The sequence below is a fragment of the Doryrhamphus excisus genome, linkage group LG1 (genome assembly GCF_037039965.1).
Source record: "Doryrhamphus excisus strain RoL-2023G ecotype Guam linkage group LG1, RoL_Dexc_Guam_v1.1, whole genome shotgun sequence".
In the NCBI taxonomy this organism is placed as follows: domain Eukaryota; kingdom Metazoa; phylum Chordata; class Actinopteri; order Syngnathiformes; family Syngnathidae; genus Doryrhamphus; species Doryrhamphus excisus.
This window is the reverse complement of record NC_136357.1, coordinates 28035193-28050241: the sequence shown is the minus strand read 5'-3', so window position 1 is coordinate 28050241 and position 15049 is coordinate 28035193. Positions and strand designations below refer to the sequence as shown.

Here is a 15049-nt window from a genome sequence, read left to right as displayed (position 1 = left end):
GTAAATTAATTTGCGGAAAAAGTAATAAAGTCTAATTAATTAAAAAAAAGAATGATGCGGGAATAAAGTCACAATAATGTCGCAATAATCACAATAATGTAACAAAAATGTAACTTAAAAAGACAAATTTACACAAATAAAAAACAACAAAAATAAGAAATTTGTACATTTACGATAATCACATCTTAAAATTATGAGGAAAAATAATGTCATTTTAGGAGCATGAAGTTGAAATATTGATATAATTATATATCAATATTATGTAGAAAATTATACAGAATTATATAGAAAATAACATAATTTTGTGTAAATAAATTTGCGGAAAAAGTAATAAAGTCTAATTAATTAAAAAAAAAAAGAAAATTTACATGAAGAAAGATGGGAAAAAACAGCAGCAGTAATGACAAAAAACAGCTCTAATTTTACCAGAATAAAGTCAACATTTTAAGAGAAGAAAAGGTGCAATTTTACCGTCTAATTTTAGTAACGTAAAGTTAAAATACAATGTTTATATACAGTTTAAATACAGTCTACAGTTGATGCAATCATCCAGCTAAAACTCACTTCCTGTCCACTAATCCGAAAAACACTTTTATTTCACAAGACACACAAGACTCTCGAGTGACCATAGGGTTGTTATGTCATTTCAAGAGGGCTCTAATAATGTTTAAAAAGTCATTTTTTCCAGGCTCTAACTACAAAAATATTACATTTTAATATAAATAAGGAATCTTATTTGGCAGAAATTCACTTATCACGGCCCGGGTCTGGAACCAATTAACCGCGATTAATATTAACGTTCCAATTAAATAGTCAAATATTTTTCACTGTAATCAATCTATACTATATAACATGAACAATAAATAGTGAGTTAACTGATTTGAATCCAGCTGCACTTTATTAATTTATTGGAGATGGATAAAGAATAAATGTGTGAATGGCCTTGTCACCACTTTTGGTTTTTATTTACTTTTAAAGTCTGACATTGGTGTAATTACTACGCGTTTTAAGCAACTTGTCATGAATAATAATTGAGTTGGAAAGTGTTTGTGTTGGAAGTGCAGCAATTTGTGGCCGCTAGATGTCGCCAAAAACAAGCACCTTCCCCCCAACTTGAATTTACAAGGCAGTATTTTTGTTTCATACACGTTTTACAACCGAATATGCAAATTATATGTAAATTATATAATGGCGTCAAGGACTTCCAGGACAGCCAACAGTTACTTTTCTTACTTCTTCTTCTTGTGTTCCATTATTTTGGAGCGGAATCTTTCACCTGTTCTTAACGCTACAATCCTTCATTAAAGGGAGAACAGTTAGGACAATTCCAAGTTGCCTTGACTGACAGGGACCCCGATAAATAAGAAACAATATTTTGGTTTGTGGCTGTGATTTTTAAAAAATATATATACAGTCAGAAATTTATTAAAACAAATATATTGTATTTGGTAGTAACAGTTAAGTATCCACATTGACCAAACGTAAACCTCAATATTGGCTGAACACCCATATACACCCCCAGCTACATGAAATGGTTTGGTCCACTACTAGTCGGTCGGAAGTTGTGACAGCAGATTGATTCAAACTATACTTCTACTACCAATCAAAATGAAGTCTTGTTGTCAAAAAAAGAAAATATAAAGGTGAGAGAACAGAGCAAAATGTAAAGGTTGTCAATATGTGACCCGGTATTTTGTAGCTTAGCTGGTTTGTGTGTTGTGGAAATGAACCTGTTAGCTTAATGTCGACGAAGAAATAAGCTAGCAGAGTGTTAAGCAGGTTGCGTTAGCCTTCATAAATGTTTATCAAATATTATTAAATCAGTTGTCCCTCCCTCATTTACCAGATTTAATAATAGAAGATAGAAAATATGAATGTAAGATATGGTCTACTAGTAGTATATGTTACATATTTTTGTTTAAGCTAACAATGACTATTGTTAGCTTAATGCCGACGAAGAAATAAGCTAGCAGAGTGTTAGCAGGTTGCGTTAGCCTTCATAAATGTTTATCGAGTATTATTAAATCAGTTGTCCCTCCCTCATTTACCAGATTTAATAATAGAAGATAGAAAATATGAATGTAAGATATGGTCTACTATTAGTATATGTTACATATTTTTGTTTAAGCTAACAATGACTATTGTTAGCTTAATGTCGACGAAGAAATAAGCTAGCAGAGTGTTAGCAGGTTGTGTTAGCCGAGTATTATTAAATCAGTTGTCCCTCCCTCATTTACCAGATTTAATAACAGAAGATATGAATGGAAAATATGATCTACTATTAGTATATGTTACATATTTTTGTCCTAAATGAAGCATTTTCAAGTATAAAAATGACTAAGCTAACAACCGATGATGTTGATGAAATGTAGTATTCTACTTTAGTCACTAGGTGTCACTAATGTTACTGTAATGTTGCATGGCGCCAGAACAACAACACACCAACATGAATATCATTTATGTTTAAATGGCTCGTTTACTCTTATTATGTTTACTACATTAGGTAACGGATTATGTCGTAAGTATGAGCCAGGAGTTAGTATAGAATATGGCTAAATTTGTGTCAAAGTGTATCTTTTCACAAAAACTGCTACTAAAGAAGTAAAAAAAAGGTAATAACAAACTTTTTTCTGATGGAAGTCTAATCCAATCAAGGTCCATAATATTCTGTGGACACACCCCCCGCCACAGTGATGTCAGCACTTCTGTCTCTGCTCCAGTTCACGCGGCGTCTTTGAACCGAGTCCCTGCGACGCTCCTGATTTACATCCATGAGAAGGAGGAGTGGAAAAACATCCCAATGTCAGAGGCTGCTGACGACAAGGCCAGACCGCGTCCACCAGAGAGGGAGAGAAAGAGAGAGGGAGAGCTGGACATTTGTCCCCTGGACAGGAAGTAAGCTGATGGCTTTGTCACAGCAGGAGCTGATAGAGAGAGTCCGTTGAATTGATTTAACCTTTGACCCACTCACAGGAGAGAGGTACCTGATCTGTTCTCAAGACCAAATCCCAATGAAAAGGTTCATAATAGTATCGTTTCAACATTTATACCAAATTTTGACTGTTTTTTTTAAGGAACAAAGAATATTGTGTTACATGGCTGCCAAAAGAAAGATTAGACTCCTGTCTTTCATCAGAAAAAAAAACACTTTCCGCCTTTGTCCATTCTTCAGTCATCAGCGGTAGAACATAGATAAGTTACAGGTAAATATCAGTTCCCAACTACTTCCCAATTACAAATATTTTTTGCTTTTGCGGCGACTCGAATATCTAAACAACCATAACACAATATTAACAATACCAAAAAACATTTTCTACCACTTATTCTTAGGGATGCGGGGGGTGCTGGAGCCTATTCCAGCTGGATTGGTTGCCAGCCAATCACAGGGCACATATAGACAAATATTAAATACCTTTTATAAATAATAACGTTTTCAAACGCAAACAAAAACAGCAAATAAATATGACATTTTTGGAAAATTAGGTGATAATGTTACGAGAATAAAGTCAAAATATTATGGAAAAAAGTATGAAAAGAAAAAAAATATTTATGTAATTATTTGGAAAATGTAATTAAAAAAAGAACAAGAACAACAGAAATGGAAAGGAACAGCAGTAATTTTATGAGAATAAAGTCAAAATTTTATGGAAATAAAGTCATAATTACAAGAAGAAAACAAACAAAAATAAAAATGAAATTGTTGGAAATAATAATAATAATAATTAAAAAATAATTTGAATAATATATAATAATAATTTGAATAATAAAACCCCCCCACAAATTTTATGACAATAAAATAAAAATAAAAAATAAAGTGGGGGACTATTATAACCCCGTCTGTTGTCGTAACAACGAGGGGTGGCTTAACATGATGTGCATGCATTAATGAAGTAATGGTAATTATTGGAGAAAAAAGTTTTTATTATATTAACAGAAAAAGTTGTATTCTAACACAAAAAAAGTCTTAAATTTAAGCAAATAAAGTAATAATATTATGATAAAATGTAATATAATTTTCGTTTATATGCATGAAACAATTATGAATAAAAGGTATAAATGAACATGACTTTTACCTTCATTGAAGACGTTTCCAAAGACGCCATGACATCACCACCTTCCTGTTTTGCCATGAGTTTTTTTTTTTTATTCAATTGAATTACTAATAGACATGATACGTTTCATATCTTTACAGTATGCTTGTAAAGAGAAGTTGAAATAAGGTCAGCGTTACACAGAGGTTGCGTGCGAAACCAAAGATGCCATGTCATCATCATGGCGGGATCCCAAGGAACAATCTGCTGACATCGGCGGTCAGAAAAAGAAAGATGTAAAAACAATCTGCCCGTGCGCGTTCCAGCAGGCTAAATACGTCCTATTAGAGCAGCGAGTGACACTCGGGTCACTCACAAAGTACCCAAAGGTCAAGCGCCTCACTTAGACAACAGGAAGTAGTCATTCGCAGTACCAACTGCGACGTTGTTCCACCTGTCAGTGGGGGGGGGGGCAAGTTGCGCACCTGTCTAACTCCCGCTTCCACCTCGCCATTCGTACGCCTCGCGGCAGCTGTGTGCTGTTCGAGGGGGTCAGTACATGATATAACCAATAATAATAATCTTACTTTCCATAATATTATCACTTTTTCCACAACCTAATTTTTTTCGTCTTTTTAAACTGTATTCTTTTTGTTTTCTTGTAATATTTTGACAGTATAATATGATTGTAATAATATTATACTGTTAATTAATTAATAATATTGACAGTATGACATTAATATAATATTGACAGTAATTTAACAAGAATAAAGTCAAAATACTAAGAAAAAATACGCATTCTAACAGTAAATAAGTGGTATTTTTACACAAATAATGTTGTAATATTACAAGGGAAAATAATATCATTTTAAGAGCATAAAGTTAAATTTAAAAAGTCAATGTATTATGGAAATTAAATCATAATTATGAGAAGAAAATTTACAAGAAACAATTTGAAATACTTGGAAAATTAAAACAAACAGCAGAAAAGAAATAAAAAGATTAAACTCAAAATATTAACAGAAAAAAGTCAGATTTAAAAAGTTTCACTTTTAATATTATGAGGGAAAATATGATTTTCACACAGAGATACAATTTTAAATTCCTAAAAAAAAATAAGTGAAAATATTATGAGAAATAAACAAAATTTGGTTTTGAAAAATGTTGTAATATTTAGGGAATTAAGTCACAATTATGACAGAAAAATTTACAAGAAGAAAATTTAAATAAAAAAAACACAGTAACAGCAGAAATTGAAAAAACTGATGTAATTTTACAAAAAATAAAGTCAAAATATTAAAGGACAGAAGTTATATGCTAGTGAAAAAGTGGACTGCTAGTGGACACCCCCCCCCCACCCATTTGAGTACAACCCAGACTTGGACTCATCATGGGATGGGATTCAGACCATCTGGAATCCTCATCAAGATCCGTCCCTTCCTGCAAGTCCCAATTTGTCGTCTCACAGGATATCAGACCTGATTGAGCTTTTATGGTTTCCTCATTTAAGCTTTGATGGTCAGGTTGCTGACACGGGAAGATTTATTCAATGTTTGTTTACATTGAACAAAGGAACAACAACAGGGACACATTTTTACTTTAAAAAAAAGGGGGATTGGGAATGTTCTACCTTACCAGAGGAGAATATGCCGAGAGCAGCACCAGCAGTAAATTTTGTAAATTTTACCTTATGCCTTTTTGTCTCATAATTATGAATTTTTATCTGGTAATTGTGAATTTTTTCACAATTAAAAATGATGACTTTCCTATCTCACAGTTATGACTTTTCAATGTCATGATGATGATTTTTTTTTGTCTTGTAATTATGCATTTTTATATCATAATTATGACTTTTTAGCTCATAATTATGACTTTCCTACCCCACAATTATGATGTTTTTGTAAGAATTATGACTTTATATCCCGTAATTTTAACTTCCTTTTTTTCTCTCATAATTATGACTTTTCAGCTCATAATTATGACTTTCCCCTTTCGCAATTAGGATTTTTTTGCCAGAATTATGACTTTATATCCCGTAATTGTAACTTAGTTTTTCTCTCATAATTATGAATTTTTTGCTCATAATTGTAACTTTCCTCTCTCACAGTTCAGATTTTTTTTGTCAGAATTATGACTTTATATCTCGTAATTTTAACTTCTTTTTTTCTCTCGTAATTATGACTTTTCAGCTCATAATTATGACTTTCCTCTTTCACAATTATTTTTTTTGTCAGAATTATGACTTTAATATCCTGTAATTTGAACATCTTTTTTCTTTTATAATTATGACTTTTTAGCTCATAATTATAACTTTCCTTTCTCACAGTTCTGATTTTTTTTGTCAGAATTATGACTTTATATCTCGTAATTTTAACTTCTTTTTTCTCTCATAATTATGAATTTTTTTGCTCGTAATTATAACTTTCCTCTCTCACAGTTCTGATTTTTTTTGTCAGAATTATGACTTTATATCTCGTAATTTTAACTTCTTTTTTCTCTCATCATTATGAATTTTTAGGTAATAATTCTGACTTTCCTCTCTAACAATTATGATTTTTTTTGGGTCAGAATTATGACTTTGTATCCCGTAATTTTAACATCTTTTTTCTTTTGTAATTTTGACTTTTTAGCTCATAATTATGACTTTCCTCTCTCACAATTATGATTTTTTTTTTGGACAGAATTATGACTTTACATCGCATAATTTTAAGTTCTTTCTCATCTCATGCTGAAAATGCTGAGAGCAGCAGCAGCAGTGAATCAATTCCAAGGGAAGCTGAGTGTGGGACGGTGGGGGGTTCATGGGGGGGCGGCCGACACGAAGGCCCCGCTCACTCCAATGGAACCCAGCGGTGTGTGAATGAGAGCAGGGGGAGGATTGTTTCCAGGCATCACACTCATCCATGTATGATGACCAGCATGCCGAGGAGTGATGCAATTCACATTGAACTACTTCAAATTAGAGGCTGAGTATCACAAGCCGACCGATGAATCACGACGTTATTGTCACTCGTGTCACAGTCATCGACACTGGGAAATAGAAATAATGACGGGCTGCACGGTGGACGAGTGGTTACCGTGCAGGCCACGCAGCTAGGAGACCCGAGTTCAATCCCAAATTATCCATAAGGTATGAATGTGAGTGTGAAAAAAAAAATGAATGTGAGTGTGAATGGTTGTTTGTCTATATGTGCCCTGTGATTGGCTGGCTCGCCCGAAGACAGCTGGGATAGGCTCCAGCACAATAAGCAGTAGAAAATGAATGTATGAAGTGACTTTCTTGGCTTTAATTGCAGTTTTCAATGATCTCACAACGCCACTTCCTGTCCGACCCCTCCACACAATAGAAAATAGTGACGTGCTGCACGGTGGAAAGTGGTTAGTGCGCAGGCCACACAGCTAGCCAGAGTTCGATCCCAAATTATCCATAAGGTATGAATATGAGTGTGAATGGTTGTTTGTGTTGGTTGTTGTGAATGGTTGTTTGTCTTTATGTCTTTATTGATTGGCTGGCTCGCCCGAAGACAGCTGGGGTAGGCTCCAGCACCCACCGCGACAATAAGCAGTAGAAAATGAATGAATGAAGTGACTACAACGGGCACAATAATCTGTCATCTCAACCCCGAACCCCCAACGCCACTTCCTGTCCGACCCCTCCACACAATAGAAAATAGTGACGTGCTGCACGGTGGGCAAGTGGTTAGCGCGCAGGCCACGCAGCTAGGAGACCCAAGTTTGATCCCAAATTATCCATAAGGTATGAATATGAGTGTGAATGGTTGTTTGACTATATGTGCCCTGCGATTGGCTGTCTCGCCCGAAGACAGCTGGGATAGGCTCCAGCACAATAAGCAGTAGAAAATGAATGTATGAAGTGACTTTCTCGGCTTTTAATTGCAGCTTTCAATGATCTCACAACAGGCACAATAATCCGTCATAGAAAATAGTGACGGGCTGCACGGTGGACAAGTGGTTAGCGCGCAGGCCACACAGCTAGGAGACCCATGTTCGATCCCAAATCCAGGAACACTTTTACAGCAACACACATGAGCACGAGTCTTATTTAGTATGTCATAATGTCTCTAATGTTGGGTAATAGGAGTGTAAAGGTGACTATAGGGGTGTTATATCATGTCTCAATGGCAATGCTAGCATGCTAACATTATGTAGGACTAATATTTATAGCGTAAATCCCAATATGGGGGACTATGGTGCTTTTCAGATTGACTATGTGGCCCTTGCTGTGGACACCCCTGCATGAAAAACATACATAGAAAAAAAAGCAATTTTTGGGAAGATGCAAAAAAAGGCTCCTGGTGTTGCGTCATCACTGTGGTGACTCTGAATCACGTATTGCAAAACAAACCCGGAAGAAAAAATGACTGTAAATACTGGCAACATGCATTGATTTTAAAAGGTATGAATAACAGGCTATCAACCCTGTGTCTGGGTGAGACTGGGCAGCAACTAACCACCATCAGACGTTGTCACAAATCTTAATACCTAATACCACTTCCACAAAACAATGAGAACTTCAAATGAACCCTTAAAACAAATGAAAAGTAGATGTGTCAGTGAGTTTGGATCAGGTCACCTGTTCAGACAAATTGTCTTCTTAAACTGTTGTCCAGGGATGACCCCCCCCACCAGTCCCCCCCCCCCAAGTGGGGAGGGGGGGATAGGGGTGCTTGTCCTCCTCAGATCAGAGACAATCTCATGACCTTGTGACCTGCTCGGTGGGACGCTAGACTGAAGCGCTTAGCAGCCGCCATGCTTTTGCATCGCTGTCCAGGCTATGGTTACTCTGTTCAAATCCATTTACCGCCAATTTACATGCAATTATTTGTACATTTCAAAAGGTTTTTCTTTAAGGTCATAATTATGTTTTTAATTTTTTATTTCATAATTTTCACTTTTTATTTTGTAAATTTTACCTTATGCCTTTTTGTCTCATAATTATGAATTTTTATCTGGCAATTGTGATTTTTTTTTGTCTTGTAATTATGCATTTTTAGATCATAATTATGACTTTTTAGTTCAGAATTATGACTTTCCTCTCTCACAGTTATTATTTTTTTGTCAGAATTATGACTTTATATACCGTAATTTTAACTTCTTTCTCATTTCATAGTTATGACTTTTTAGCTCATAATTATGACACTCCTCTCTCACAATTGTGATTTTTTTTTTTGGTCAGAATTATGACTTTATATCCCGTAATTTTAATTTCTTTTTTCTCTCATAATTATGAATTTTTAGCTCATAATTCTCTCTCTTAGTTGTGATTTTTTTTGTCAGAATTATGACTTTATATCCCATAATTTTAACTTATTTTTTTCTCTCATAATTTATAATAACTTTTTAGGTCATAATTATGACTTTCCTCTCCCACAATTAAGATGTTTTTGTCAGAATTATGACTTTATATACTGTAATTTGAACTTCTTTCTCATCTCATAATTATGACTTTTTAGGTCATAATTATGACAATTTTTTTGGGTCAAAATTCTGACTTTATACCCCGTAATTTTAACTTCTTTTTTCTTTCATAATTATGATTTTTTTAGCTCATAATTACGACTTTCCTTTCTCACAATTATGATTTTTTTTTGGTCAGAATTATGACTTTATATCCCATAATTTTAACTTCTTTTTTTTCTCTCATAATTATGACTCTTTAGGTCATAATTATGACTTTCCTGTCTCACAATTATGATTTTTTTTTTTGGTCAGAATTATGACTTTATATACCATAATTTTAACTTCTTTCTCATCTCATAATTATGAGCTCATAATTATGATATATTTTGTCAGAATTATGACTTTATATCCCATAATTTTAACTTCTTTTTTCTCTCATAATTTTGAATTTTTAGCTCATAATTATAACTGTTCTCTCTCACAGTTGAGATTTTTTTTGTCGGAATTATGAATTTATATCCCATAATTTTAACTTGTTTTTTTCTCTCATAATTATGACTTTTTAGGTCAGAATTATGACTTTCCTCTCTCACAAGTATGATTTTTTTTGGGTCAAAATTCTGACTTTATATCCCGTAATTTTTACTTATTTCCTCTCTCACAATTATGATTTTTTTTTGGTCAGAATTATGACTTTGTATACCATAATTTTAACTTCTTTCTCATCTCATAATTATGAGCTCATAATTGTGATATTTTTTGTCAGAGTTACGACTTTATATCCTGTAATTTTAACTTTTCTCATCTCATAATTTTGACTATTTTAATAATTAATTGGAAACGGGCTTCCATAGAACATTTTGTTCAGTCCAAAAAAAAAAAATAAACTTGTTTTCTTTTAGTTGTTCTTCACCAAGCCTTCCTATACAAATGTAACCAAACCCCATTTTATTGGCCAGTCTCTCCTTAGCCCCGCCCCATATGCAAATGCTATAAAAGCAGTCACCGGGGAGGTGAGCTTCCACAGTCGCTGCTCATTAGACACTTCAAGCACGTTGAGGTTTTTCCTTTTGATTTGATTGTCGTCCATGTTGAGATCCACCAGAAGAACATCTGAAGTGAGACTCCCCCGCTGAGACAAATGGATCTCTATGACTTTTCCTTCCCTCCCACCTCCGCTGACGACCTCTACGACGACCCCTGCTTCAGCAGCGGAGACATGAACTTTTTCCCCGACACGGAATCAAAACTCAGCAACGTCGAGGATCTGAAGTCAATGAACCATCTCAGTTATCATTACCACCATGAAGTCCCAGTGGCCGGGGAGGAAGACACGCATGTGAGGGCCCCGGGGGGCCCCCACCAGACGGGGAACTGTCTACTCTGGGCCTGCAAAGCCTGCAAGAAGAAGTCGACGCACGCAGACAGGAGGAAAGCGGCGACAATGAGGGAACGACGGCGTCTGAGCAAGGTCAACGACGCCTTCGAGACCCTGAAACGCTGCACGTCCGCCAACCCCGACCAGAGGCTCCCCAAGGTGGAGATCCTAAGAAACGCCATCCACTACATCGAGTCCCTGCAGGCTCTGCTGAGGTCGGACGGGGATGACGGCTTCTTCCCGGTGCTCGAACACTTTGGCGGAGACACGGACGCCTCCAGCCCGCACTCCAACTGCTCGGATGGAATGGTGAGTATTCTTGGCGGGTAAAAGTAATCTAGTACACGTAATCACTTCTTAATCAGGTGAATTGCCGCAAACTAGGATACAAAAAATCAGGTTTTCCCAAAAAAAAAAACAAAAAAAACGCATTTATTAAAAACAGAAAAATATACAAACTTTTTCAGTGCTTTGGTTCCGATTTTCTACAATAAAAGCTCTGATAAAACATTCCACTGTTCTCAAATATCTTAATTTTTCTGCACAAAATACGATGAAAAATAAATCAACAAATCAAGAATAAAGAAAATCAATCAATCAGTAATAAATAAATATAATAATAATAATAAAAACTTAAGAAACCACATATAGTTGGTGGGTAGACAAATGATTTTTTTTCAGATTAAAACGAACAAAGCATTATTAGAGCCCTGTAGACATGACAAAACACGACTATAGTCACATTTATACTCTTTATTAACAACATATTGCGCAACTGCAGGGTCTTGAGACACATGCTAACTCGCAAACTAGAGAGCTAGCCACCTAAACGGTAGCCTTCAAGTTATTTCCTTTCAACTTAAATAGCCAAAAACTTACCACTTCCACACGGATAGGGAGGATAACTATTAACAGTTATTTAACCTTTAACATGAACATGAATCAAACGTAATAATTTTTTCTGGGTACATACTGGGCACTAACGTTAAACTTTCATATCAAGGCGGGGGGCCTCAAACTAGTGTCCTGCGGGCCACATTTGGCCCACGGGCCGCGTGTTCTCCCCGTGCATGCGTGGGTTCTCTCCGGGTACTCCGGTTTCCTCCCACATTCCAAAAAAAACATGCTAGGTTAATTAGCGACTCCAAATTGTCCATAGGTATGAATGTGAGTGTGAATGGTTGTTTGTCTATATGTGCCCCGTGATTGGCTGGCCACCAGTCCAGGGTGACTGACGGTGTCGTCTTTGTCTGCAGGCGGATTTCTTCTCTCCATGCACCACCAGAAGTGAAACCCATGATGCTTTCTACTGCGGTCGGACAGCCGATGGTCAGTTTCCTCTTTTCAGAGATTCATTCATTTTCTACCGCTTATCCTCACGAGGGTCGCGGGGGGGTGCTGGAGCCTATCCCAGCTGTCTTTGGGGCGAGAGGCGGGGTACACCCTGGACTGCCTTTTCAGAGATTCTCCTTTAAAAATATTTAAAAATATGACCGCATGCTTCTTCCTAGTATTGCTTTACATAAATTATTCAGGAGCGACCAAAACATCCTGTCCTGGTTTTCATTGGGATGTTAAATTGAGCCGGGTTGCACGGTGTAAAGTGGTTAGCACGCAGGCATCGCAACTAGGAGACTAGAGTTCGATTCCACCCTCGAGTTTGCATGTTCTCCGGTTTTCTTCGCGTTTCCTCCCACATTCCAAAAACATGCTAGGTTAATTAGCGACTCCAAATTGTCCATAGATGGGGAAGTGGTTAGTGCGCAGGCCTCACAGCTAGGAGACCCGAGTTCAATTCCACCCTCGGTCATCTCTGTGTGGATTTTGCGTGGGTTTTCTCCGGGTATTCCGGTTTCCTCCCACATTCCAAAAAAAAAACATGCTAGGTTAATTAGCGACTCCAAATTGTCCATAGGTATGAATGTGAGTGTGAATGGTTGTTTGTCTATATGTGCCCTGTGATTGGCTGCCTAATGTCTACTATATTGGCTGGTTGGAGAGTAACTGTGATTATAGGGGTGTTATTTTATGGCTAGAGGGCTCTGATACAAGGTCGTAAACAGTTTTTTTTAATACTGTAATGATAAAAATATGGCTGCACGATGGAGAAGTGGTTAGTGCACAGGCCTCACAGCTAGGAGACCCGAGTTCAATTCCACCCTCGGTCATCTCTGTGTGGATTTTGCGTGGGTTTTCTCCGGGTATTCCGGTTTCCTCCCACATTCCAAAAAAAACATGCTAGGTTAATTAGCGACTCCAAATTTTCCATAGGTATGAATGTGAGTGTGAATGGTTGTTTGTCTATATGTGCCCTGTGATTGGCTGGCTAATGTCTACTATATTGGCTGGTAGGAGAGTAACGGTGACTATAGGGGTGTTATTTTATGGCTAGAGGGCTCTGATACAAGGCCGTAAGCAGTTTTTTTTTATCCTGTAATGATAAAACTGACCTTTTTGTCTTATTTTTTGTTCCAGATTCAAACAAATCCACGCCATCACTGCTTTCAAGTTTGGACTGTTTATCCAGCATTGTGGAGCGCATTACCACTCAGCAGGGGGTGGCCTCCCTGGGGGATAGCGTGGTTCCCCGTGGGCCGGGATCCCCGCAGAACAGCCCCTGGAGCTGTGGACTTTTTGAAGAACCCAACAGCATCTACGAGTCTCTCTGAAAACTGATGGGACCGAGCGCTATTTTCTCCCAAAACTATGAAGAAAACGAAGGTGTACAATTGTAAATAAGAGTTGTGCTTTGAGACCTATGAACCTTTTGCTACGTATTTTATCAATAATTTATGAGTGATTTACATTTATTAAAGAAATATTTCAATCTGAAGGTCAAACTGTTTTTTTTTTTCACAATCCAGTAATCCCCCGCACTTCGAATTTCACAGCTTCAATCTATCATTGTTTTCAAAAACATCGTAATTAATAAACCATCACTGTTTTGTGGTTGAATAATATGATGGAGTATTATTCTTGGAGTATTATTATATTATACAGTATTATATTATTGGAGTATTATTATATTATACAGTATTATATTATTGGAGTATATTATTGAAAAATATATATATATATAAATATATATATATAAAAATATATGTAATTCAACAAGGATGCAAAAACGCTACAGCCGAACAGCGAAGAGCCACACCCAGCAAGACACACCTTAATAATTTCTTGTGTCCAACCAAGTAGGTTGTTCATTAAAATTAAAACTAAATAAATAAATAAATAAATAAATAAATAAATAAATAGAGAGGAACATGAGGACATGTTAATGCCTGTTTGAGAAAAATGTATAAAGTGTTTAAAAAAAACCCTACGTATATAATGATGTCAATCAAGTACATTCGGCTACATTTTCAAGTATAAAAATGCCTAAATATAATGAAAATACAATAAATATATATGAATATAATATAATAAAATCCAATAATAAATCCAATTTAGCCAATAATGATCATATGATGGCGTGTTGTCAAGTTGGGTAAATCCAACGGTGTTCTTAATGTATGTATTACATGTATTGTATGTATATGTATTATATTTTATGAACAAAACAAACTATAGCTTCTAAAAAAGGAGCTAGCTTGCTAACAAAATTATGGCATCTGTTGCTAATAGTTTTACATACAGTAAATAATTTCAAATTCGTATAAATGATGATAAACAAAATAAAAAATTAACTCTCTGTAACACAGATGGAAAACAAAGTTATATAAATAATAATATAATAATATAAATATTAATTAAATTTACCGTACGTGCGATGTCTCGGCGATGTCATTAGGTCACGTGTCGCCAAGTCACGTGATGGTGCGCGGCCAATCAGTGCCGTATTTGTAGTCCGGAAGAGATTACACACCGGAAGTGGTGATGGACACATGGAAAGAGTCGCTGCAAGTACGTACAAGTTGCTCTTTTTGAAGTTTACAAATGTCTAGACATACAAAAGTCTAAACATTATTCAATACGTGGTCGGTGTGTTGAAAGGAGCAGTGGTTGATTACAACTACGGAATCGGTGAGTGTTTGTTTGGCATCTCGTTGCTAACGGCATTAGCAGCGTTTTATTAGTATCAGCCTGTTCTATGAATGGTACATTGAATTATTTAATTATTGTGGTGTGAGGCATTGTAAAATCATCTTTTGTTTACTAGTCGGTGCCATTTTACTGACGCACATAACACATTTAAGTTGTTATTTGAATTGCAAGA

General features: G+C 35.9%; 1 protein-coding gene across 1 annotated transcript; it reads left to right on the top strand.

Annotated features, from left to right (window-relative positions):
* Nucleotides 1-2724: 2724 nt before the first annotated feature.
* Nucleotides 2725-13620, top strand: LOC131132207 (myoblast determination protein 1 homolog). The gene is made up of 4 exons (XM_078793122.1): nt 2725-2895; nt 10549-11139; nt 12087-12159; nt 13306-13620. The coding sequence occupies exons 2-4, from the start codon at nt 10594-10596 to the stop codon at nt 13497-13499; spliced, it is 813 nt and encodes a 270-aa protein (XP_078649248.1). The 5' UTR covers nt 2725-2895; nt 10549-10593; the 3' UTR covers nt 13500-13620.
* Nucleotides 13621-15049: the final 1429 nt, after the last annotated feature.

Excerpts from the sequence above, each read along its gene's own strand:
- LOC131132207 (XM_078793122.1), top strand. The coding sequence starts at position 10,594 with ATGGATCTCTATGACTTTTCCTTCCCTCCCACCTCCGCTGACGACCTC. Across the intron at positions 11,140-12,086 it reads CCAACTGCTCGGATGGAATG|GCGGATTTCTTCTCTCCATG; the intron begins GTGAGTATTCTT and ends CTTTGTCTGCAG. Across the intron at positions 12,160-13,305 it reads CTGCGGTCGGACAGCCGATG|ATTCAAACAAATCCACGCCA; the intron begins GTCAGTTTCCTC and ends TTTTTGTTCCAG.